General features: G+C 38.8%; 1 protein-coding gene across 1 annotated transcript in view; it reads right to left on the bottom strand.

The window, feature by feature from the left end:
- Positions 1-26,294, bottom strand: part of axdnd1 (axonemal dynein light chain domain containing 1) — a 157,457-nt gene that overhangs the window by 54,848 nt on the left and 76,315 nt on the right. Inside the window, exons 13-17 of the mRNA XM_073063319.1 lie at positions 21,031-21,151; positions 7,773-7,874; positions 6,150-6,316; positions 3,709-3,784; positions 2,439-2,673 (exon numbers count right to left, since the gene is read on the bottom strand). Coding sequence (XP_072919420.1) covers positions 2,439-2,673; positions 3,709-3,784; positions 6,150-6,316; positions 7,773-7,874; positions 21,031-21,151 — 701 coding nt within the window. The remainder of the gene's footprint in view (positions 1-2,438; positions 2,674-3,708; positions 3,785-6,149; positions 6,317-7,772; positions 7,875-21,030; positions 21,152-26,294) is intronic.

The following is a 26,294-nucleotide window of genomic DNA, read 5'->3' as shown; positions in this document are numbered from 1 at the left end:
CACTGCATCACCAGGCACTTTATTCTGTCCTAGCGTATTCAACATGTTACATTTTAATCAATCAAAATCTTACAGTAGATCAAAATACAAGTTACAACTTTGTCTCAGTTTTAGCACCCTCACTAAGTTATGGAATCAAACCCCAGTTCAGAGACAACCACTTCAGTTCAGTTGTAGGGAAAGTACTGACTTTCTCAGGGGAAATTGTAAGAAACATCCATTGTCCCATCTGGTGGCGCAATGGCATCAGTGCCGGACTCCGGAGCGAAGGCTCCCGAGTTCAAATCCAAGTCGGGCCACCCCCGAGCACGTTTTCCACCCGTGCCGGGTTGAACATCGAGCTAGCCACTCGGCCTCGTAAAAAAAACACGGGTCGAGTCAGGAACGTTCATATCATGACCCGGTTAATCCGAAAGGGGACCAATCCTGACACCACGTGCCAGACAAGAATGGCTGACTGGTGTGACACACTAAAAAAAACTAGTGGATATAAAAGAAACAATGACATAATTGAAAGAAAGGCTGTTCATGCTCATATCTATCCCTTAAATAGCATTTTGTGTGTGTTGCTTGGATTTCCAGCATCTACAGATTTTCTCTTGTTTGTGATTTTCTTAAAACGTTGATGCTTGAGGGACCCTGTTATATATAAATTAATTACTACTATTCCTGCACTCTGCACCTTCCAGTAGTTTTATATCACAGCTTATAACGAGGTCTGGGATGTGCTGAAACCATAGATGAGTTGTAGAATTGTAGATCTTTCCATTTAGAATACAGATATAGATAGAGCAAAAACATAAACAATTTATAGTTTTTCTTTTGGTTTCTTTGTAACTCATGTTTACAACCTCAGGATATCCATGATTTTCCAAATGAAGTCATGCTAAATGCTAAAGCCGATTCTATTTCACCATTCCAGGATTCACACAGCAATAAATGCCTTATGTCTTTGAACTCAAACGATCTGGGTTTAGATTTCTTGATGACACTTCAGTGAAATATCAAGAGGCAAGAGCTTTATCTCATGGATGAAAGAAAACTTTAAAATAACTTGCATTTATAGTATTTCATGGTACTATTTTGAAGAAAAGTGAGGGGCAGTGCCAGACAACATCTATTCCTCAATCAATATCATTTTTTTAAAGTGTGGAAGCTTGCTAAGGTTTCTTACTTTACATCAATAATTGCATGTGAGAGGAACTTCATAGACTGGAAATCCCTTTGAGATATTATGAAAGAGGCACAAAAGGCACTACTTAAAGATAAGTCTTTCATTATTTCTAAAGTATTCTGTGATTCATTTGTGATGGTTCATAAGCAGATTAAACAAATGGGCTCCATTATAAACTTTAAAATTCTGAATTCCATTGCATAGCAGACCTTCCTAATGCACCTTCGGTTTCCTTTCAGCAACCTCCAACAGAGGTAACAGAATCACAATGGCAAACTTTCTTGGGCACGTTGGACTTTGTTGCAAGTGTGTTGGAGTTTAAGAATAGGGAGCTTTTGTAACAGTTTTACTGGGAGTTGGTGAGACGCCATCTAGAATACTTCACACGGTTTCAGCCCACTTACCTAAAAATAGATCTGGTAGCATTGGAGGTGGTCCAAAGGAGATTAATCAGGCTAAATACTGGGATGAGAGGGTTGTCCTATCAAGAGAGGCTATCCAATTGGGTTTATATTCTGTGGAGTTTGGAAGAATGAGATGTGACCCTTTTCAAACATGTAAGATACAAAGAGAGGTTGATAAGTAACTACTGAGATGTTACCACAAGTGAGAGACTCACAAGCAAGGGGACAGATACAAAGTAAGGGACCATTCATCTAAAACTGAGGCATGAGAAAATTTGTTCTCTCAAAGGGTTGTCAATCCTTGTGGCTAGGGGAGGCCAACGATTAGATATATTTAAGGTGGAGATAGATATAAACATTTGAAAGATTGAGGCCTATTCCTGCCCCAATATTCTTATCTTCTTGTGTTCACAAAGCAGCTCTCTTGTGACCGAGTGAGATATAAATATGAAATGTAGACATTTTTTTATGACCACATAGTTAATAAAGGTAAGGATGTTCCCCGGATGCACTGAATTCTGCATTATGACTTTTGGTAGAGGAAAGCTGTAACAGAAACCTGTTATAAACACAAGAAATGCTGTTTGATGCCGGAAATCCAGAGTAACATACATACATGAAATGCTCGTGGAACTCAGCAGGTCAGCCAGCATCTAAAGAAATGAATAAACAGTTGATGTTTCGGAATGAGACCTGGGATTATTCATTTCTTGCTTTAAACCTTTTGATAGAACTTCCACAAAATTTACTGACAAGTAAATTTTTTGTATGAACCAGTTAGTGACAGCCCATCAACTGTAGATGTTGTATAACAGAAGTCTTTAATTGGAAAAGAATAAGTAAAAGAATTTTGGAAATACCATTTTCCCCTGACAGTATGATCTCACACCGCTGAGAGAGTGCATTAACACTGTTGTTCAACTCTTCAACTGTTATCTGCTCAGGCAATTTTTCATCAGAAGCCCACTGGTGACGACTAAAGAGTACCAGGCTGAGATCAGTCCAGTCACTTTGCAGCTGCGTTATCTCTGACAGTGCTTCTTGATTAGCTAGGAGCAACGACCCTTCAAATCGTTCATAGTCTTGAGAAATCAGCTGAAGAAAAGAAAACCTAATTTAGAGATGGAAGATTTGTTGAGACAGTGCTTAAATAAATATCATACAGTATTTTCTGACATATGAATATTCTGGCACTATTGTCACATGTAAGTTTGCAAATATAAGTCACTGATTAAAGTTGTAAAAAAAAATGACAAAATGCTGACTAAATTATAGCCAGTACTAATAATGTATATTTTTGTTCTCAACGATAATATATTCCATTCAAATTATCCGCAGGTTTGTGCTACCAAATGAATGTTACTCAACAAGTGACTGGCTTTTCAGAAGAATCCTGTCTAAAGTCTCTGCATGTGCATTTATCAAAAACAAGCTCTGCAGATACTAGAAATCTGAAAGAGGAACAGAGAATGTTGGCACTGCTCATCGGGCATCTCGGGGTTTGGGCTGAGGCAATTTAATACCATTCTGAGGATATTAAAAGGCATCAAGCAGAGTCAATAAATCACTTCAGATCAAATTTGGTTCCAGAGATGTCAAAAATCAAAGCTGCCGTCAGTACTCCATTCAAGCTTTTAATGTTTTAGCAATTCTTTGTATCCTCATATGTTCTGTTGGTGGACTGAAAAAAAGGTGACCTTTCTCAGAAAGGGAGAAGATTATTTGAAATGAGGAAAGCTTAAAACAAATATAAAAAGGAGTATAACAATTATGAAAGAGAAATAAAAAACAGAATATGCTAGTTCTCTGTGCATCAAGTGATTTCTGTGGTCAAGGAAATAAAGCCTGTGAATGCTGGATGAACAGTGTCAACATTTTCTGTTGCTTTCTGATTTCCAGGATCTCTGGTACTTCGTTTTAGATTAGTGAACCCGTGAAGAGATTTTAGACAGGACTCATCTGAAAATCTGGTCACTTTATCAATGATCTATTTTGACAAAACCTATTGTAATTTTGGCCATTAGTTGAATTCATTCAATGTATTATTATTTTATGTAACGATCATATCTATAAGTTCCAATTACAAAGAAAATACTACAAAACAACAAATTATTCAAGTGACCTGCTCACCTCATGCCAGTCTTTTAGATCATTTAAAAGTGCATGCAACATGTCTTTAGGAATACTTTTCATTCCTTGATGACTCCTAAAACAATATAAATTGTCAGAAATATTGGCATATATCTAAATAACATTTATATAGTAAAGCATACAAACAGACCTATCATATCTGCATCCATTAATTCCCCTGGAAACACAGTCCAGACATCTACAGTCTTTGTTTACTCTCGTATGATGTTCACTCCTGTCTCCGCGGCACTGAGGCTGTGAGTTTGCTCCCACTGCTACACACTTCATGTCTGCGAGCTTCACAGCAGTTTGCTCCAGTATATGATGAACTAAGACCAAGCCTTTGGGCCTACTCCGGCTGTTCCAGGGATTCATGTCTATGGACTCAATTTGGTTTGGAATGCTGTTGCTTGCTTCTATTGTTTGCAAGATATGTTTTTTTTTAAATTGGGTTCTTTCAGGTTTCTTGCTTTGTGGCTGCCTGTAAGCAGACAATTCTCAAGGTTGTATAATTTACATATACTTTGATATCAAATGTACTTTAAATCCTTGAATCTTCTCTCAGGCATAATAACAAAATATGTTTTTATTAAAGGTTTCCTCAGCTTTTTCACAGGACTGAAAAGTACATTCCATTTGCCAATAATTTCCTAGAGAGTCATTAGTGTGCCCTTCTATAGCAACAACACACTGTTACAGAAAACAATTTTATTTGCACAGATAGACACATAGGTTTACAGTGTATTCAGGAATCAATCGGTCAGCCAAGAATTATGGAAAACAGAATAGACAAAAATGAACCATCAACTTATTGAATGCTGGGACGTATCTAGCACACTCCAGGTCCTAATTCTTAAGCTCTTATGTCAGTCAAATAACTTTATTGATTGTTTATATTATATGATAACACATATTCTTTTTTTGCTTTTGAATGAAGGCAGAATATTTCTGACTTTGATTGCAGCTCCCAAGCAATGAGCACAACATATACACAGTAGCAATAACACAAACTATATTATTATAGTACTTGAACTTCTCAAGTAAGAGAACATGCTACTAATGGCAAACTAATCTGAAGAAATGTTTATAATTTGGGTGTCCTTTTCCCTAGGGAAACCACCAGATAATCATTTCTTTGATTTCATCAAATTTGGAAGAAATGCAGGCTTTAAAAGATTTTGTGACCAGGATCAAATACATGTGAATTCAGCAACCAATAATTTAAACAAACTGATGGCTGCAGACTTCTTGGGTATATGTGTCTCTGTATAAACGTAAGTGTTTTATGCTTTGTGCAAGTTAATGTGTCACATTTAAAAACTGCTTTGACAACAAACTCAAAAGTAAACAGGAAAATACAGATTATTTAATGATGGAGCATACAATGTGTGAAGTACAGCATAATGGAGTCTATAAACAGCAAATTGCTCTGGGCAACCCCTTTATATCGAACAACTTCACCATGAGAATCGCTAGGATCGAATGAAAATTGAAGACATTCTAATGCAGGAGATTGCATATGGCATGTCATGCTTTGTATGAAGAGAAGCAGATGGTGGAGACGAGAATACCACTGAGAAGTCTGCATGAGAGAACTCTCCAAGCTCTGGTTAGCAGGATGTTGATGCTATACCTCAGTAGCCACTGAATATCAAAATACCATTGATACTCAGTTACTCTGAGACGCTTCTTGGACAAATATGGGGATATTGAGTTTGTGCAAGCTGTTTCTCCTTATCCTATTGTCTTACTGCTCTCATAATTTACTCATGTAGTTTACCTGGTTTAATTACTCTGCCTTTACTCGTCCCTTTACCAGTGCTCGCTAATACGCTGTTCATAGTCTATAACTCTTTCTATTAAAACCGATCTCTTTTATCTTCTATTTGTTGAGAACTATCAAAGCTACCTTGACTGCACTTTTACTGTTTTTTAAGTCCTTTAGACCCCACCACACCAGTTACTTCCAGTCTCTTTAACCATTGGTTCACCTTCATAACATTTGTATCCCTGCACCAATTTCAATTCAAGTCAAGTGATGCGTGAAAATTTACATAGGATTCAACATTGCATGCAGTATTCGGTATGGAGAAATGCAAAACAGCTACTAAGATTTACATTTGGATAAATGTGATATGATAAATAGGGGCAGAGATTCACCATAGTAAACTGGACAAGGTTTTTTAAATTGGTAAAATGATGGTAAATGAGTGGAAAATGTACAGAAAATATCCAGTTTCTCTTTTATTTACTACAACAGATTTGGAGCTACTTGACCTGCACTCAAGTATAATATTGGATTCTACAAACGGGGAGAAAATGATGAATTTAAAAAATTGAATAGGTGGATATTTTTAAAGTTTTTTTTAAATATTCTGGGTGTCACATGACTCAGTGCCAATAGCTCATCTAAAGTGATCCAGGTGGTCAACAATACTTACGATTTATTCTCTAATAAATATTTGTGCCATTTTTGCAAACCAGACAGAATCGATTTTCTTTTTTCCAAACTTGAATTCTCCGCATCTTGCAGATTTTTAGTGAACTTCTTCATTTTGTCTCTCCAGTCTGCAGTAACTTGCTGTAATTTAGCCTGATCTTCTGCATCCTTACAGTATAAAGATAAAACCCCAAAAGGTTCAAGTTGTATATAAAGATTATCATACATTTATAGACCTTTTCAAGATACAATCCACTTTCCACAATATAAAAACTTCATAACACAAAACCAAATTTTGAAGATTCTGACTCTCTGAATAGTCAATTGAATTATGTCATTAAGTAAGCTAATTTTTCCACAAAGGCAACTGACTTGAAAATGCCATATGGCAATCATCATTGTCTCTTGACTTACTTGCTGCTGCCCATTATGCTGCTGGCGTTAGGGTAGCAGTGAAGGTCTTCCATCTCTGTCTGTATAGAAGGATTCTCCATTGCTATTTCTGGAATAATTGTTTTTTGACCAGTCAGGGTTGCTATCCCTGAACTTAGCTCCCAAACCTGGAGGACCAGTGGAATGCTCTAAGTTTGGCCTCTACCCTGACCTGTTTGGCATGGGTGACTCTACAAAGAGCTAAAGCACAAGGCCCTGGCTCCAGCCAATATACTACGCAAGCCTCCAAACACTATGACAAGATTGTAGACCTCTTGGAGAATTGTCCCTTGAGACCAATTAATAATTTCTCTGATAATTATTCTTCATTAGTCCCCAGTTATTTAATATATTAACTACTCTTTACACTTTTCCCCACTTCGGTACAAGGTTGTCAGAATGTTCTGTATGCTTTTAAAGGCTAGACCAAGTATTCATTTTGATTAGATCAGATTGGATTCAACTTCATTATCATTGTGATGAGTACAGATACAAAGCCAAATGAAATGCAGTTAGCATCTAACCAAAAATGCAAGGAATAGTGTTATTTACAAAATAACTGCAAATAAAAAATGTTCAGACATGATGAATCCTAGTTCTGATGAAGGGTCTCAGCCTGAAATGTCAACTGCTTATTCCCCTCCATAGATGCTGCCTAACCTGCAGAGTTCCTTCAGCAATTTGTGCTTGTTGCTCAAGATTTCCAGCATTCGCAGAATCCCTTGTTTATATATTCAGACAATTTGGAGCCATTAATTGCAAACAATTCTTTGATAATAGCTATTGAAGGAAGTCTACAGTTTCTAGCCAAAGCCATTATTTTATTGATTTTACAAAATATTCAATGGATTTGCAGATAGCTCCATGACTCCACAACATTTGCAGTGATCCAAGGCAATATTAATCATGCTATGTAAATTTCCAAGTAAGTTGAACCATTCTAAGATTGTCTAATATTTTTCAAATTTTCATTGTTGCAGTACAAGTCTTGTAAACAATACAAAGTGGTTATAGTCGACAAAAAACACATGATGATTATCAAAATCACAGGGATCAGTTGTATAGTTCAGTACAATTCTGCCCTCTTCATGCTGACTGAAAATAAGTACCATTTCTTCATTCTTTTCGATTTTATAATACAGATGAGAAATTTGTGAATCCACATAAGTAATTCATGAAATCAAAAATCTACCTTCGTGCCAAGCATTACAACAAAATGTTGTGCAACTTTAGTCCAGAGTTTTTCACTGACTTCAAGATCATGAACCAGTTTAAGATTGTGCTCTTCAGTTACCTGCAAAGAAATAAATGGGTAAAGATTTAACCAAGACTTTGCTGTATATACCAACTCCAAAGGAACTGGAATCCAAATGAGAATTAACAGATTAGAATTTTATATTTTACAATTTGGGGCAGTGCTTTACAGTACCAGCGACCAGGGTTTAATTCCTGCCACTGTCTGTAAGGAGTTTCTACTTTCTCTCTATGACCATGTGGATTTCCTCCGGGTGCCCCGATTTCCTCCCACAGTCCGAAGAGTTATCAGTTAGCCGGTTAGATGGTCACTGTAAATTGTCCTGTGATTAGTCAAGGGTTAAAATAGGGGTTGTTGGGTACTGCGTTTTGAAGGGCCAGAAGAGCCTATCTCAATAAAATAAAAATTTTGAAAGATCTGTTTCACACAGTTTATGGTGCCAAGGCAATTAGCCCACTTTCTTCACTCTACATGTAAAGTTTATCCATGAAACTTATTCCATGTCACTCAGTGCCAAATATCAATGCTCAAACCAGGAATGGAACATTATTTGAGTTATATTTTGCTACACCATTCACTTTTTTGTTATGGTAAAACACAATAAAATTAGTCAGTTTTTTACTTCCTTTATATAGTTTGAAAACACTCTTGTGCAAAATATTTCAATTGCCTAAACTGCCAGATGTCATCAAACTTTGCCTCAATATTCCTATAAATTATGATTTACAAAATCACTTCTGACCATTTGAGTCCGAAGTGTAACATACGGTGCAACTTATGTGTTAACTTGGATGTGAATGTAATACCTTATGAGCACATTTTTTGGAGTTTGGTTGAAAGATTATACTGGATGAAGGGATAAAAAGTCACATTTGCAGGTCTTCTGATGGTACAAACCAGGAGCAATTTCAAGTAGGGAAGAGAATGAGCCTTCGAGTGATCTAGCCCAGCCATGTGAATAGACGGGAACAAAGCTGGTGGAATCAAATGTGAAGTTATCAACGGTGCACGAAACAGAAAAGTAGAGCTTTTTTCCCCCACTGGTGAGAGACCAGATTATGACCTAGATGTCCTTGTACACACAGATGCAGATGCAGCAAGCAAGTAGAAAATCAAACAATACGTTGGCCAATATTAAGAGAGAATTTGAGTACAGAGCAAAGATGTCTTGATGAGCCTTGAGATCATGCCTGGAAAATTCTGTACCATTTTAATCTCCACACATTAATCAAGATATAAGTGCCATAGAGAAAGTGTAGAAAAGATTGACTAGCCTGTTTCCAGAGATGACAGGGTTGCTATATAACAGAGAGTAGACTCACTCTGTACTCTCTTGTGTTTAAGAGAATGAGAGACTCAGAGAAGCTTGTTAAAGTTCTCACAGGGCTTGACCAACTGGATAGAGAAAGCATGTTTACCCTAGCTGAGGAGTCCAGAACAAGGCACACAGTTTCACAAAAGGGATCGAGATGAAGAGAAATTTATTTTACTGGCATGGTGATGAAACTATGGAATTTGCTGTAGGGCTGCAGAGCTTGGTCATGGAGTTTATTCAAAACATTGATATCCTTCTAAATATTAATGGCATCAAGGGATTTAGAAATAATAGAGGAAAATACACTTGAGATGGTAGACCAGCCACTATCTTGATGAATGGCAGAACAGGCTCAATCCTCTTTCTGCTCTCCTCTTTATTTTCTTGAGTAATTATGGAAACTGATGATGATGATATTGTAAGTTAAAACACTGAAGTGAGCATGTACATTGAAAATTGCCTTTGTATTTACAAGAAGACTAGCACATGGCAGAAATCCCAAGGAAACTAGCACTGAACATGGAATAGAGACTGCCAAAGTTAATGGAAGTTACAATAAAGAAGGAGAAATAATGGCATTAAAGAATGGTAAATCGACAGGCCCACATGGTTTCAAGTCTTCTGATTTTAAACAAAGTTGGTGAGGACATTGGAGATACTCTAATTCAGATTCACATTCATTTGTTAATCAAATGTACATCAAAACATACAGTGGGAGGACTTCCGGTAAGATGGCGATTGTTTAGCTGCTCCGAACTTTTGTTCCGTTACTGTCACTACCTTTGCACTATATGTCTCCATTTTTTAAACCTTAGTTAGGAATTATTTCGGTATCTCTTACTTGCCTGTGAATATATCTAACTTACAATGTCTAGCAAGAGTTCTAAATCCGGGAGAAATGAAGCTATGACCCCGTCGGACGAGACGCTGGTTGCGCTGGGAAAGCTCCGAGACGAAATCTTAAAGGAATTTAAAACCGCTTTCAAACAGTTAGAAGACAAACTGGATCGGATCAACGATAAAGTGGACAAACATGCTGAACACTTATCTCGCATCGATTCGACTTCTGAAGATTTAGAAAGTCGTGTTCGATACTTGGAGACTCTCTGTTCCAGCTTAGAGGAAAAATCTAATAAACTTCTTTCCAAAATGGTGGATCTCGAAAATCGTAGCAGACGCTGCAACATCAGAATTCTGGGATTACCAGAGGCGACTGAAAAGGGACCAACCGTGAAGTTTTTCGCCGAGTTTCTCTGTGAGTTATTCGGGAAAGATTTGCTTCCGAAGCCGCCCGAGCTCGAACGGGCACACAGGGTTTACGTTCCCCCCCGGAATTCTGGGTTCCTGTCCGCGACCAGTAATCTTGTGTTTCCATCAATACCAGGTAAAACACAGTCTGATTGTGGAGGCATGTCGCAGAGGCTCTTTTTCTTTCCAGGATACAACCATTCGCTTTGTGGAAGATTTTGCACCCCAGACCTTAAAGATGCGCGCTGAGTTTAAAGGCGCAATGAAAGTGCTTTTTGATCGTGGTTTCAAACCTTCCCTTCGTAACCCTGCTGATCTATGAATCAAGCTTAATACCGGGGAATTCAAGTGGTTCAAATCAGCGAGGGAAGCTGAAGCGTTTGTGGCAAGTCTTCCGGCTATCCAGTCATCTTCGGAATCTGATCAGACCTCCTAAAATGGTGGATAAGTACTCCTCGTAGTAAAATTACTTTCTCTGGACTTGGAATTCACTTGAATCACTCAGACATTATTCATTGAAACTTTAAGGACTGTTGACAATCTCTCCCGGGATTTGGTGTGTGTGTAACCTATCTTTATTCTTGTATAACTTTACCTACAGAGTTCTACAACTAATTCTAACTTGTTTTGGAGGTTCGAAGTCTTTAGTGAAGGCCTCCCTGTTTGTTGGTTCACAGTTCAACTGCTGATTTATTTTTCCTTTGCTTTAAATATTTATTTACTTTATCTTTTTCTTTTCTTCACCCCTTTTTTCTAATCTCTGAATTTTTCTCTCCCTTCTCTGTAAATGGTTGATAAATACTCGTCTTGAATTTATAATTTTCCTCTTCCCCTTCTTTTTTCTTTTTCCTTCTTACCTTTTTTTTCCCTTTCTCTTACTTTATTCTTCTATAATTTTTCGCAGGTAGGTTAGTTTTGGTTTTCTTCCTATTTTCTCTGTATTAAGTTGTATATTTCTGCAGAAGGTGTTCTAATCTGTAGTTATGTTTTCTAGTGCATAAACTAGTTATTATTTGCTATAGTATTTATACGGAACTGTTGTTAATGACACAGATCTGGAAGTTGTATTTGGGTTAATTTTTTTGGTAGAGCTAGCTACTTGTTTTGGTAGCCGTCTAGTTTTGGGTTGTGCGGGTGGGGTGAATTTTCCAGTTCCAACATCTCTTTATTGCTTAGGACATGTTTATATTTTGACCTTACGAATCTATGTTTACATCTCTGCTCCCAGACTGCTATTGTACTGCTTGATTTTTTATATGCCTGCTGCCTTTTATGCATTAGTAATTGATAATGGCTAGTGCACTTAAATTCGTGAGCTGGAATGTAAAGGGACTGAACCACCCTGTTAAAAGGAGGAAGGTATTCTCACATATTAAACAACTCAAAGCTGACATTGCTTTCCTTCAAGAAACTCATATTCGTTGTTTTGATAACTCCCGGCTTCTGTCAAAGTGGGCGGGTCAGCATTTTCATTCATCCTTTGCCACTAAAGCTAGGGGAGTTTCCATTCTTATTAACTCAAATATTCCTTTTGAACTCCATAATAAAATATCTGATACAAATGGCCGTTTTATTATTGTTTCTGGTAAACTATATAACACTAAAGTTGCACTAGCAAACCTGTATGCCCCCATCTTTGATGATGTTAATTTTTTTGAACGGTTTTTTTCCTCACTACCAGACTTAAACTCATACTCTCTTATATTGGGTGGTGACTTCAACTGTTGGTTGGATCCTAAACTGGACCGATCATCCTCTGTTACCAGATCACCTACTAAATCTGCCTTAGCTATTCAATCGTTTCTCTCTAATTTTGGTATCTCTGATATATGGCGTTTCCTCCATCCTACGGAGAGAGATTATTCTTTTTTCTCACATGTTCACCATACCTTCACTAGAATTGACTATTTCTTACTCGATAACCAACTTATCTCATTTGCCCACTCTTGTGACTATCAGAGTATACTGATCTCTGACCATGCCCCAATTACCCTCTCTCTGAACTTTCCTGGTCTCCCTCAGAGGAACAAACACTGGCAGTTCGATTCAACTTTACTATCGGATGATGATTTCGTAAAATTTATTAAGGACCAGATAACCTTTTATTTTAACACTAATACATCACCTGAAGTGCCATCCCAGATTGTCTGGGATGCCATGAAAGCGTATCTGAGGGGTCAAATAATCTCTTACACAGCAAATCTCAATAGAAGATCCTGTGCAGATCGAGCAGACCTCATTAACCAGATTAAAGATTTGGATCAAATATATGCCCAAACTAAGAACCCTGAATTATACAAGAAGCGCATTGAACTCCAAACTAAATTTAACCTTCTGTCCACTCAACCTGTCGAACGCCAACTTCTCAAAAGCAAGAGCCGCTTTTACATTCATGGGGATAAGTCTGGTAAATTCCTAGCCAATCAGCTGAGGCGTTCCAAAGCCAAACAACATATTACAAAGATCCGGAAGGAGAACGGAGACTTTACATCAGATCATTTAGAAATTAATGACGCATTTTAAAAATTTTATTCTCGGCTTTATTCCTCTGAATCCCTGAATGACAATATCTCTGTGGATCAATTTTTACAGAATCTGAATATCCCCTCACTTTCATCTGATTTCAAAGCCAAACTCAATGCACCTATATCACCAGAAGAAATATCTTTTGCAATTTCTGCACTGTCCTCAGGGAAATCTCCTGGACCTGATGGGTTCCCTGTGGAATTTTATAAATCATTCTCTTCACTTCTTTCTCCTCAGTTACTTTCAGTATTATCTGACTCATTTAATTACAGCAAATTGCCACCCTCTTTCAACGAGGCATCTATTATTCTTCTTTTAAAAAAGGGCAAAGACCCAACAGAGTGTTCCTCGTACAGGCCGATCTCTCTGCTCAATGTTGATGTAAAGATCTTAGCTAAAGTGTTGGCTCATAGATTAGAAACCATTATTCCCTCCATTATCTCTGATGACCAAACAGGCTTTATTAAAAACAGTCTCCCTTTTTTTAACATTCGGCGTCTATTTAATATTTTATACTCAGTTCCAACTGGGACTCCTGAATGTGTTATCTCCCTTGATGCGGAGAAAGCATTTGACCGTATAGAGTGGAACTACCTTTTTGCAATCTTAGAAAAATTTGACCTCGGCCAAAGTTTCAACTCTTGGATCCAATTGCTGTACCTGTGTCCTACTGCTTCTGTTCTAACTAATTTTCAGAAATCCCAAATATTTAATCTCAAACGTGGCACCCGTCAGGGATGCCCCTTAAGTCCCTTTCTCTTTGATTTGGCTATAGAACCTCTGGCGATAGCATTTCGAAATTGTCCTGAATTGACCGGGATCTGGAGAGGGGGTGTTGAGCATAAAGTTTTTCTCTATGCTGATGACTTATTACTCTTTCTCTCAAATCCGTCTACATCCTTACCTCTAATGTTTTCACTTCTTGACCAGTTTAGCCAGATCTCTGGCTATAAACTCAACTTACATAAGAGTGAACTTTTCCCAATTAATAAAGAAGCACAAGAACTAATATTTCGTGATCTCCCTTTTAAAGTAGTCCATAATCAATTTACTTATCTTGGAATTACAGTCACAAGGAAGTTTAAAGATCTCTTTCGTGAAAACTTTGTCAATCTTTCATATGCTATAAAACAGAGTCTGGTACAATGGTCACCTCTATCTATGTCTTTGGTAGGTCGTATTAATGTTGTTAAAATGTATGTTCTCCCCAAATTTTTATACTTATTTCAATCTATCCCAATTTTTATTCCTAAATCTTTTTTTGATTCCTTAGACTATTATTTTGTCATATCTGTGGCAGAATAAGCGCTCTAGAATTAATAAAATCCACCTCCAAAAATCTAAAAAAGAGGGTGACATGGCTTTACCTAACTTTCGCTTATATTACTGGGCAGCTAATATACGTTGTGCTGCCTTCTGGTCTTTCTTCCATGGTCAACCCGAGTGCCCTAACTGGGTGGCAATGGAGTTGAGCTCCACTAAAGAATTATCTATATTTGCACTTCTTGGCTCTGCACTCCCTAGCAGTCTGCCCAGATCAATAGCTAATCCTCTGGTCAGACACACTTTGTGTATATGGGCTCAGTTCAGGAAATGCTATGGTTTCCAGGGGTTTTCCGTTTCTAGCCCTGTCGCACATAATCACCTTTTTTTACCTACTGCGTACGATTCAGCATTCCATGTTTGGTACAGGAAGGGCATTAGACATTTTGAAGATCTCTTCATTGATAATCGCTTCGCTTCTTTTCAGCAGCTCTCCGTTAAGTTCAACCTGCCTAACGCTCACTTTTTCAGATATCTCCAAATCCGACACTTTACTGCTCCTTTAATTCCTAACTTTCCTGAAATGCCTGCGAAAAATGCTATGGACCTATTTCTTTCCATTAATCCACTAGGTAAAGGTTTAATTTCAATTATCCGAGATAAACTAGCAGCCTTACGACGGGCCCCTGTGGATAAAATTAAAATGGCCTGGGAGCAGGATTTAAATATCTCCTTATCCGAGGAGAGCTGGGACTCAGTTCTCAAATCGGTCAACTCAACCTCCCTTTGTGCTCGCCATTGCCTCTTACAGTTTAAGATTGTTCATAGAGCCCATATGTCTAAATCTAAACTATCTCGATTCTACCCTGGCATTAGTCCACTCTGTGATAAATGCAAGAGGGGTGTGGTCTCTCTCATCCACATGTACTGGTTCTGTCCTAGCTTGGAGAAATTCTGGAAAGATGTCTTCACTACATTATCGGGTATTCTGAATCAGCACCTAGAACCTAACCCCTTAATTGTTCTGTTCGGTTTTTGGGGCGAGACAGATTTATGTCTGGGTCCGACCAAATGCCGAATACTATCCTTTGCCTCTCTCCTGGCTAGACGCTTGATCCTCCTTAGATGGAGAGATGTTGCCCCGCCCACTCATGCGCAATGGCTTAACGACATTATGGCCTGCTTGGACCTCGAAAAAATTCATTATTCAGTTCTTAATTCGGATCTAAAGTTCCATAAGGTCTGGGGACCTTTTATCGAGTACTTTCATAACCTTCCTCTTGACTGGGGGTTTTTTTTAATTCTTTTTTTTCTTCTTCTTTTCGGTCCCTTGCTTTCAGCTCCCTTTTTTTTCTGGTAGTAGGCATTATTATCCTCTGTTACTAAGTGTATTCACAGTCTGGGAGTTTGACTGTCCGGACTTATACTCTTTATACTGTGTGGTGGTTGGTCTGGAGTTGTTGTTGTTTTTTTCTTGTGTTGTGGGGATTGGGGAGGACACTAAGCTCACTTGTCTTTAATTTAGGTGCTTTTTTTGTTAAATTCTCTTCATTTGTAGCATATTGTTATTGTATGCTTAATCTTGCACTGTATTAATGCTCCCCACTGGGATTTGGGGTTTTTAATTTTGTAAAATGTTTTGAAAAACTAATAAAAAAATAAAAAATAAAGAACATATAGTGAAATGCTTCATTTACGTTAATGACAATACAAACTACGAAAGCGCTGGGAACAGTCACAAGTGCTGCCGCACATTCTGCACCCAAGTTATACAAGAACAAAGTTCTTTTAATTAGGGAAGATCTTTAGATATAATTATGCTTTCTATATTACTCTGAAGCTCAAATTGGAACAAAAGGAAACAGGAGATGGATGTTGTCCTTTTCTACTTCATCCGATAAAGCAATTTAAATGAGGCGCTATGTCAGTGTAAACCGACCCATATCTGTGTAAATCTCTATAGCCCTGTTCAAACAATCAATGGTCTCCTGGGGATCAACTTTCTTACAGGCGTTTCCAGCATTCACAAGTTCTATGACCTTTCCAAAAGCACTGCATTGACCATGACAACAGCAGTAACACACTATCTATATGTTCAGTGAGTTATTATGTGCACATTTCATGAGAAGCTCTGGATTTACATACACCAGCTGAAACATTGAATGAATCCAGTCTATTTCAATCTGAGCCTTTAGGAAGAATGCAATCTGGATGCTCACAAATAATCTGCTTCTCTCAACCCAAAGAGTGCATGAATTCCCCTTTCATGGAGCAGAGAGAATCCATTTGCAAGACTGGGAAATGTAGCACTGATCTGCCACCTCCACCACCTCTTGACCTGATTGTGGACTAGTGAAGCTTTCACCCTGTAGAAATAGCAGCTGGTATACAAGCTGCAATTCTGCCTGCAGACATCACAGATCTCAGTCACCAATAATTAGAACATTTAGTTTCTAGATACAAAGCTCTTCAGACAAATGGAGGGGGTCTGTGACAATTTTCAAAACAAGTCTTCCAAGGCATCTTTCAGAGCCCCTCTCTTACAGCTTATGCTTACTCTGAGGCCCTGTCCACCCACTCCTTGGTGTGACCATGCTGGTGGCCCAGTGGATCCATCATCTGGGTCTACATACACAGTGTAAGAAAAACCAGGGAGGAAATGGCCGATAAGAGGAGGTATCATTTTAAGTGATTGGAGGAAAGTATAGGAGGATGTCAGAGGTAAGTTGTTTACACAGAATGGTGGTGGTGTGGAAAGCATTGCCTGAGGCAGACATATTAGGGACATTTAAGAGTCTCTTAGATAAGCACATGATTGATAGAAAAATGAAAGATTATGAGGAGGGAAGGTTTAGATTGATCTTAGAGTAGGTTAAAAGGTTGTCAAAGGGCCTGTAATGTTCTGTATTCAAAGCTATTTACCCAGACTAGGTCCAACATTTCACCTTAACAGTGTAATGAGCTCTTCTCTAGCCCAAACCCAAATATATGTAAGTAGGTGCAGGACGTAGCAACATGTTACCATCTGTGCTCTGCTGTATATATCCATGGATCAATATCACAGGATGGGAGTGGCAGGGTATGTCTGTTATACAAATGAATTTCTTGTCCACAGAGATAATTAAAAGCAGACTGATGGAGTACCTTGAAAAATTTCAGGCAATCAGAGAAAGTGAGCACGGATGTGTAAGGATAGGTCGTGTCTGATAAACCTGGTTGAATTCTGGCAATGAGATAAAAGAGGCAGTGAACAGGATAACTTCTGTGCTGTTGTTTCTATGGATTTTCAACAGACATCCAATACAGACTTTATGTGAATCTTCATTGTAGTTTCAGCTCATGGTATTCAAACTGGGATTGTCATCTGGTGAGGAAACATTTTCAGTGGGGAGACAAAGAGAAAAGGGAAAATGAACTTGACAGAATGACCCGCAAATATGCAAACATGGATTTTTAACTATTTACCACATTGATAAATGACTTAAATGATGGCATAGAAAACCACATGATCACTTTTGTCTTTATATGGACTGCACTACAAGCAGATTCACTAAATTCCACCACAATTTCAGGTAGGCAGAGCTACCTAAACTTTTGGGGGAATGGATTTCTTAGAAACACTGAAAACCTACGGCACAATACAAGCCCTCCGGCCCACAATGCTTTGCCGAACATGTACTTACTTTAGAAATTCCCTTGGGTTACCCATAACCCTCTATGAACAACATGGACAAGTCTGAGGTTAACAGTACCAGCTTAAAAGGGTGAAATAATATACTTAATAAATGGATTGAATCCAGAAACAGTGAAGAATCTTGGAAATCCATCTTCAAATAACTAATTCACAGGTTACGGACTGTTATAGAAGATAATTAAACCAAGCAATAATTCTCAGGATGAGGCTTTCCATTCTAGAACACCTGAGATAGCCTTGGTTTCCAAAAAGCACAGTTTCCTTTCACCACCATGCATGTTATCCTCACCCATATTTCCTCTATTTCCCACGCGTCTACCCTCAACCCATCCTTCCACCACCATAACAGGGGTAGTTTTCCTCTTGACCTTACCTGCAACTTCCACCACCTCCACAGGACCCTACCACTAAATTCATATTTCCCTCATCCACATCCCCAACCCTCCACTTTCTGTAGTGATTGCTCTCTGCATCTGCTCTTGTCCACTCACCCTTCCCCACTGATCTCCCTCCTGGAATTTATCCCTGCAGGTGGGACAAATGCTACACCTACCCATTCACCTCCTCCCTCACCACAATTCAGGGCCCCAAACAGGCAAAGCAACATTTCACTTCTGAGTCTGTCAGGGTCTTCTGTTGAACCTAATGCTCCTCTACATCGCTGAGACTGGCCACTTTGTGAGCATCCTCGCTCTAACTGCTGCAAAGGTGGAGTAGCCTATGGCTTCCCATTTCAATTCAACTTCACGTCCCCATTGTGACATGAGTGCCCACGGACTCTACTGCCATAATGAGGCCAAATTCAAAATGGAGGAACAACACTTCAAATTCCATCTGGGGAACCTCTAATCTAATAGCATGAACATCAATTTCTCTAATGTCTAGTAACTTCTCCACCTTTCCTCCTCTATTTTTCCATTCCTCATTCTAGTTAGCCTCTCTTATCCCTTCTCTTCTCCTCACCTCACTCTGGTTCCACTCCTCCTTCCCTTTCTTCTATGGTCCACTGTTCTCTACTATTAAATTACTTCTTCAGTTCTTTACCTCTTCCACCTTCTTACATCTTCCACCCTACACCATCCATTCATCCATCGACCCACCCCCTCACCTGTAGCCTATAGCCTGCCAGTCTGTACTCCATCCTCTCCCCACCTCCTTATTCTGGCTTCTGCACCCTTTCCATTCCTGATGAAGGGTCTCACCCCAAAGTAATCTGGTTATTCCCTTCCGTAGTTGCTTCCTGACTTGCTGAATTCCTCTAGCCTTTTGTCAGAATCAGAATCAAAATCAGGTTCATTATCAATAGCATAGGTCATGATTTTTTTTTGTTTTGTGGCAGAAGTACAGTGCAAGACACAAAAATTACTATGCTACAATAAACATTGAAAGGGGGTCTTCAGGTTCCTGTACTTCTTCCCTAGTTGTGGTAATGAGAAGAAGGCATGTCCCAGATGCTGTGAGTCCTTGATGATGAATCTTGCCTTCTTGATTAGTAAGTATGTGGATGACACAGAAGTTTTTGGGGGTGTGGATAGCTGGGAGAGTTGTCTGAGGCTACACCAGAATGTAGATCAGATAGAAAGCTGAGTGGAACATTGTCAGATGGAATTTAATCCAGGCAAATGGGAGGGTGTTTCTTTTTAAGGTGTCATATAGGGGTAGAATATATAGTGAAATGGTAGGGCACTAAAGAACATTGCTAAAGAGAAGGACTTATAGGTTTCAGTCCACAGGTGTTGAAAACAGGTAGATAAGGAGGTGGAGAAAGCACATCGATTGTTTGTCTACATGGGTCAAGGCCAGAATGTTATGTTGCAACTTGACTAACAATGGACACATTGAACTTAGAGCATTGTGTGACTTTCTGATCACCAAACTATAGGAAGGATGTAGTTGCACTGGGGAGATTGCAGAGGAGATTCACCTGAATATTGCCTCGACTGGAGAATTTTCATTACGAGGATAAACTGCATAGCCTGGGTTTGTTTTTCCTGGAGTGAAAGAGGCTGAGGATTGACCTGGTAAAAGTTTATAACATAATAAGAAGCATACAAAAATTAAAGGTAATCTTAAAGGTTAAATTATTAAAGATAGGGTAGATAGAATCTTTTTCCCCAGTAAGAGGATCAAAAGAAAAGAGAGTAGAAATTTAAGGGGAGTATAAAGAAGAAACTGAGGGAAAGTTTTCTTTATCCCCTGCAGAGATTAGTTGATGCTTGAATGCCAGAAGAGGTGGTGGAGTCAGATTAAAATAAAATTACTGTGTTTAAGAGATATTTAGACAGGAATTTGAATATGCAAGGTAGCAAAGAATATAGCCCTAATGCAACCAGGGTGGATTAGTGTAGGTTGGCATGGATGTGGTGAACCAAAGGGCCCACCTCCATCCTGTACAAGACTATGACTCACTGATAATGCAGTTTTATTTAAACTTAAAATATTAGGCTAGGAAGTAAACAATTGTATGTTAGTTATACTACTCTGTGAGCACACCACACTAAGAAGGACATTAAGTTTATTTTGCGTATGCTGAAGAAATGGAGTTAGATCAAAGAAACTATGATTTCATTAAATGGTAAAATAGGCTTGAGCATTAAGAACCCTATATTTTTTTAGAACTAATGCAAGCTTTAGAATCTTCAGCTGGAATTAGCTAAACGGGAAAATGAGGGAGAAAAACACAATGCTGATAAAGTGGAATTGTGGAAGGCTTTGTCTAACTAGTTAATAAAGTTTGCAGGACCTTTTCAAATAAAACATTAGAGACATTTCTGGGGTCTAGGTAGACTTTTATCAGAGAAAGGGGAACGGAGGGGAAAGGTAGATAGATGGAGCTAGCTCACAAATCAGCAATGATCAAATTTATCAGCAGAAAAGGCTCAAGAGGTCCACTTCTATTGTTTCACGTGTAACATTACATAGAATTACCAATGAATATAATGGAATGTGAAATGTGAAATGGAATGGAATTCACTTATACAGTAGTTTGATTCGTTGATGAAATATATTATTAAGAACATGCAAAGCTACAGTCATCCAGCTACAGAGATAAATAGACTCAAGGGCCAAAATGGAAATATAGGTATTTTGAGGGAAGAGGAGGAGAAGCAACCTGGTTGTTACAAATAAAGTACAATGCGCAAAATTACCTTCAATGCCAGGCTATAGGTTGCTTCAGTCCACCACTCCTTCTCCTGGGTTAAAGTATCTATCTGGGCAATTAGTCTTTTTCTCTGTAGTTCGTATAACTGGTGATATTCGTCCAGCAAACTGAGGGCATGAAAAAAATCAAAGTCATAAAGGCCTTTAGTTGTGAATTTCAAATAGAAGTAATTTTAATGAAGCAGCTCCAAATGTGATGTTATTTCTGGTTCCTGACAGAGATACTTGGTCATTTTGCCAAAACCTTTATATTTTTTCAGTCAGTTTCTTTGCTTAGAGCAAGAATGTTGGCATAGAGGATTAGAAAATAAAAGCATGAGCTAGCAAACAAAAAAAGAATATGTTTTTGTCTTATCCACCAGTCATAATGCCTTCAGAAAGAACTATTTCTTAGAATCTCCAATGCGCAATGGAATTCCTGGAATTACAAAACTAATATTTGCAGCTTCAAGTTAAACAAAAACCATTATACAAAAAGAGATGATGAAAGATCAGGAAACACATTAGTGTACATCCTGTTGGTTAGTTCAGGCAAGTAGATCACCATCTTTTACTGATAGGAACACCTACTCATAACAAAAAAAGAGTGTAAGGCACCAAAAAGTCGGGTGCCTTATCTTTACTTACTATGAACTACACTGTAATATTCCCTTCCTCAATAAATCACTACCTTCTGCCTAAGGCAGTTATGGAAGGAAATTTTTCATTTCAGTATTTTCTATCTTGTGTAACTTTGTTCATTCACGGTAATATTTTTTAAGAAGTATTGGTGAACAAATTGCTGGGGAGAAGGGGGTGTTGCCAGTCCGAGCAAGTGGAGAAAGAAAGGGAAAAACTGTGATAAATTGCAAAGGTAACATCTGCAAAGTTATAAACTGAGGGAAAGTTTTTGCAAAGATAAAACAGTAAAAGTTCAAAAGAGAAAATCTATATATTAACTCAACAAGTGAAAAAAAAACAGAATAAACGTAATCAAAGTGCATTCTATAGAACTTTGAACAAAACTGAAGCAGTATCAGAAAACCTAGCGGGGACCTCAAGAGGATGGTCCTGCCAATGACGCTTCTCCTTGGGAAACAGCCCCTGCGTTGGACAGTCCTCCAAGGCAGCGACATCATCTGAACTCTGGGGAATAGTGGCATGAACATGACATGGATTCTACAGTGACCACTGGCAACTCAAGTGAGGACGTCAATGATGAAACAATAGAGTTGGCAGCCATGTCCAATAAATACCAAGGAAGTGAAAACGTGCAGGACTGAAGATGGAACCTATGAAAGGAGGTAGATAGTTTATCACCAACTACCTGAATCAGAAAAGATTGACAAATGGTCCAAAGAAATTCAACCTCCTAAACACCTGGACTGAGCTTCAATGTATTAAGAACAATCATAAATTGCACCCATATAATTGGATTCAAATCGTACTGTGTTGTCTGCTCAGCAGATCAGACACTTGACTCATAGAGTTGATGACAACATGGGAGATAATAAACATAAGATACTAGGTGGCTGGGATGCTTTTAACAGGTGGTTGGAAGAACAGGCCCCAATACAGACTGATTGGAGGAAAGTAGTTGACTGCAAGCAAAAGGTTTCTGAGGATGTTTCTGAATATGAGGAGCGTCACAGGACAACATGGTTGAATTACTTAGGGGTTCCAGGAATAAATGAAGACAGCATAGAAGACTCTACGCATGGTCCCTTGAAATCAACGTTGATGAATGGCTTGAAACCAGATATTGCCAAAGCAATGAAGTTCACAAAAATGAATTGGAGTGAAGTTGGTGATCCATATAGTGAGCTAGCGCAATCAGACAAACAAGTACAATGAGATATCAAATTCCAAATAAGATCATTACAGGTGGGTCAGTTACCTGTTGATCAACACCCACTGACCATGGATCAACAGTCATTGCAGGTGAGTCAGCAGCCAACACCCATTAACCAACAAAGAAAAAAACGGGACTGGAATTCACCGTGTGCACACAGCAATCCCAGTCTGAGTCACACTCCTAAGGCCAACCCCATAAAGAAAATCTCATTTTTCTTGTAAAAGAGGGCATTGGGCTTGAAGTTACTGGCAGAAGAAACAAGGTGGACAATAGAAACAAACTCAACAACAAGTTCAATCCTCTACCTCACAAATGTTGGGAGACCCTGATCTGATGACATGGCTTCAACAAGCAATTTCAGATGTAATGGACAGATTGTTGAATTTTTAAAAATGGCTAAGCCCTCTCTTGCTGCCTTGCTTGCTAGAGGGAAATTCAAGCTGCTTATATGTTAACATACTAATTGGGAATAAATGTGCTGAATTCTTGTTAGACTATGATGATCATGACTATACAAGAATAATAACATGCCATGAAGATGTAAATTATTCTAAGGAAACACCTTTATCGAATCCAGATCTGATCGGTACGCCGATTGCTCCTCAACAATTGAGGGAGGAATTCAAATGATTGCATGGGCTGAAACTGAAGTGCTGTCATCAGGAAGCATGGCTCCTGGTACTCTGCACAACAGGCAGATTTGAAAGCCTGTACAATGGCAGAAGGAAAATCCACTAATATCTACACTGTTTCATTTGGAGATGTCCACAACTTTGGGAACTTATGAATGCAAAAGAGATTTCTTACAGCTGTAGGAACCCCAATCAAGAATGGCCAGCTAGCACATGCATTCATGAACATTATACAGTTGCCATCAGAAGTTACTGTATTAAAATGTAAAAGCCACTCCACAATGGAAAGCCATTCTTGGATGTAATTGCAAAAGAGGCTGCAAGGGAATGAGTAAAATAAATTTTATAAAGTCAAAGAAGTACCGAGAATGTAAGCAGTGAACTCAGCAACCGAAGTTATGGAAATGAAGTTTATCTCTGTATCACAGGAGTTAGCTCAATGCTCTCCACAGAAAATGTGGTTCTGGAGAATGGAGATATGGCTCTAGTCATAGACTAGTAGCTCCAACTACATTACTTCCTTATCTGGCACAACAGACATACTCCCTAGGATGCAATGGAGTAAAAAAGATGATCAGCAGATTCTTCCAATGGTGGTGAAATCCAAAGTTCAGACCACAAGCTCAACAAATGTTTGAAAAATGTATGACATGCCAGAAAGCGAATTCTGGAGCAGCAGTGAGCTATCAGGTTTAAGGGCTCCTTCCCCACCTGTGTCACATTGATTCTGACCATTTCATTGGGAATGTTTGTCAGGAATTACGTCTACTGATAAATATTGAATGGTCTTTCCATTGTCCACATTCACCCATAGTTGTCCGGACAAGTCGAATAAATGAATAGAACCATCAAGCAATGATGAAGGCGTACCATGGTCTATAGCTTTTCCTGTGGTCTTGTGTAGCATCAGAGCAAAGAAGAAAACAGAACTAATTCTATTCGAGGTAGTAACAAAATGTCCTATGTCACTTCCAGAAGCTCTTGAGGTCAGAAAGGCTGATACACTGTACATATAATGGCATACAGTTTAGTTAACTATTCTGTGAAAATAAGCATTGCGTCTCCTCCTCAACAGGTTTCTGCCGCTGGGAGTGATCCAACAGAAGGAAGATGCAATTGGTTCCTGGTGAGTAGGTCCTGATCAAGAAACCGCATAATGAACCACTGGGGCCTCAATGGGAAGGTCCTTATTGAGTGCTGTTGGTTACTAACTCAGCGGTAAAAATAAGTGGATACACATGAACCACTGCAGTGAGCTAAAAGCATTACCCAACGTGGACAACAAGGACGGTGGTTAATTTGCTAGCAACCTCTGACTCAGTAGCTATGTTGCTGGGCCACGGTGACCAATCTGAACCAGCCAGAAGACTGCAAACAGAGTCGATAACTGCTGGATATTATGATGCTTGTTCCACTATTATTTGCTGTCATCTTGTTTCTAACAGTTTTCCCCATGCACAATACTTTTAATTGTTCAGAACGTGGCTGCAGTTGTGGGTATTGTATCATTTGAATAGGGGCTATCTTACTAGTTAAGTTAAGCAATGGAATTGGAATTTAATGTGATCTGGTCTAAGGGGTAAGCAAACTGGTATAAGGGGACCAGATCAAATTGGGTCTATCTCTCCCATTTGTTCTTCCCTCCTTGCCACTAGACTCTTTGTCTTTCAGTCGTTCTGATCAACAGAAAAAAAATTCTTTTGTGTCAAAGTGAAAACAGATCTCTACAAAGCGATCTAAATTAATTACAAATATAAAACACAAAATAATTGATTGCATAAGTATTTAACCCCTTTAATATGACACACCAAATCATCACTGGTGCAGCCAATTGGTTTTAGAAATCACATAATTAGTTAAATAAAAAATCTCCATGTGCTGTCAAGGTGTTTCAATTGATTGTAGTAAAAATACACCTGTATCTGGAAGGTCCAACTGCTGGTGAATCAGTATCCTTGCAAAAACTACACCATGAAGACAAAAGAACACTCCAAGCAATTCTGCGAAAAGGTTCTTGAAAAGTACGTCAGGAAATGGATACACGAAAATTTCCAAGTCACTGAGTATCCCTTGGAGTCCAGTTAAGTCAATCATCAAGAAATGGAAAGAATATGGCACAGATGTAAACCTGCCTAGAGCAAGCCACCCTCAAAAACTAAAGGACCGTGCAAGACTGGGACTAATGTGGGAGGTCATCAAGAGACCTATGGCAGCTCTGGAGGGGTTACAAGCTACAGTGCCTGAGATGGGAGAGACAGCGCATACAACAACTGTTGCCCAAGTGCTTCACCAATCACAGCTTTATGACAGAGTGACAAAGAAAAAGCCACTGTTGAAAAAAACTCACATGAGATCTCAGCTAGAGTTTGCCAGAAGGTATGTGGGAGATGGAAGGCAGCTGGAAGAAGATTCTATGGTTTGATGAAACCAAATTTGAGCTGTTTGGCCATTAGACTAAATGCTATTTTATGTAAGCCAAGCACCACATATCATCAAACACACACCATCCCTACCATGAGGCATAACGGTGGCTGCATCATGCTGTGGGGATGATTCACTGCCTGATGCAGTCTGCCAGAGAACTGTGACTTGGGAGATTATTTGTTTTCCAGCAAGACAATGACCCCAAATATAAAGCCAAAGCTACACAGGAATGGCTCAAATGCAACAAAGTTAATGTTCTGGAGTCAGAATCCAGACCTCAATCCAATTGAGAATTTGTGGCTGGACGTGAAAAGGGCTGTTCACTCATGATCCCCATGCAACTTCACAGGCCTTGAGCAGT

This window comes from Hemitrygon akajei, chromosome 12 (genome assembly GCF_048418815.1).
Source record: "Hemitrygon akajei chromosome 12, sHemAka1.3, whole genome shotgun sequence".
In the NCBI taxonomy this organism is placed as follows: Eukaryota; Metazoa; Chordata; class Chondrichthyes; order Myliobatiformes; family Dasyatidae; genus Hemitrygon; species Hemitrygon akajei.
This window is presented reverse-complemented; position numbering and strand designations above follow the sequence as displayed.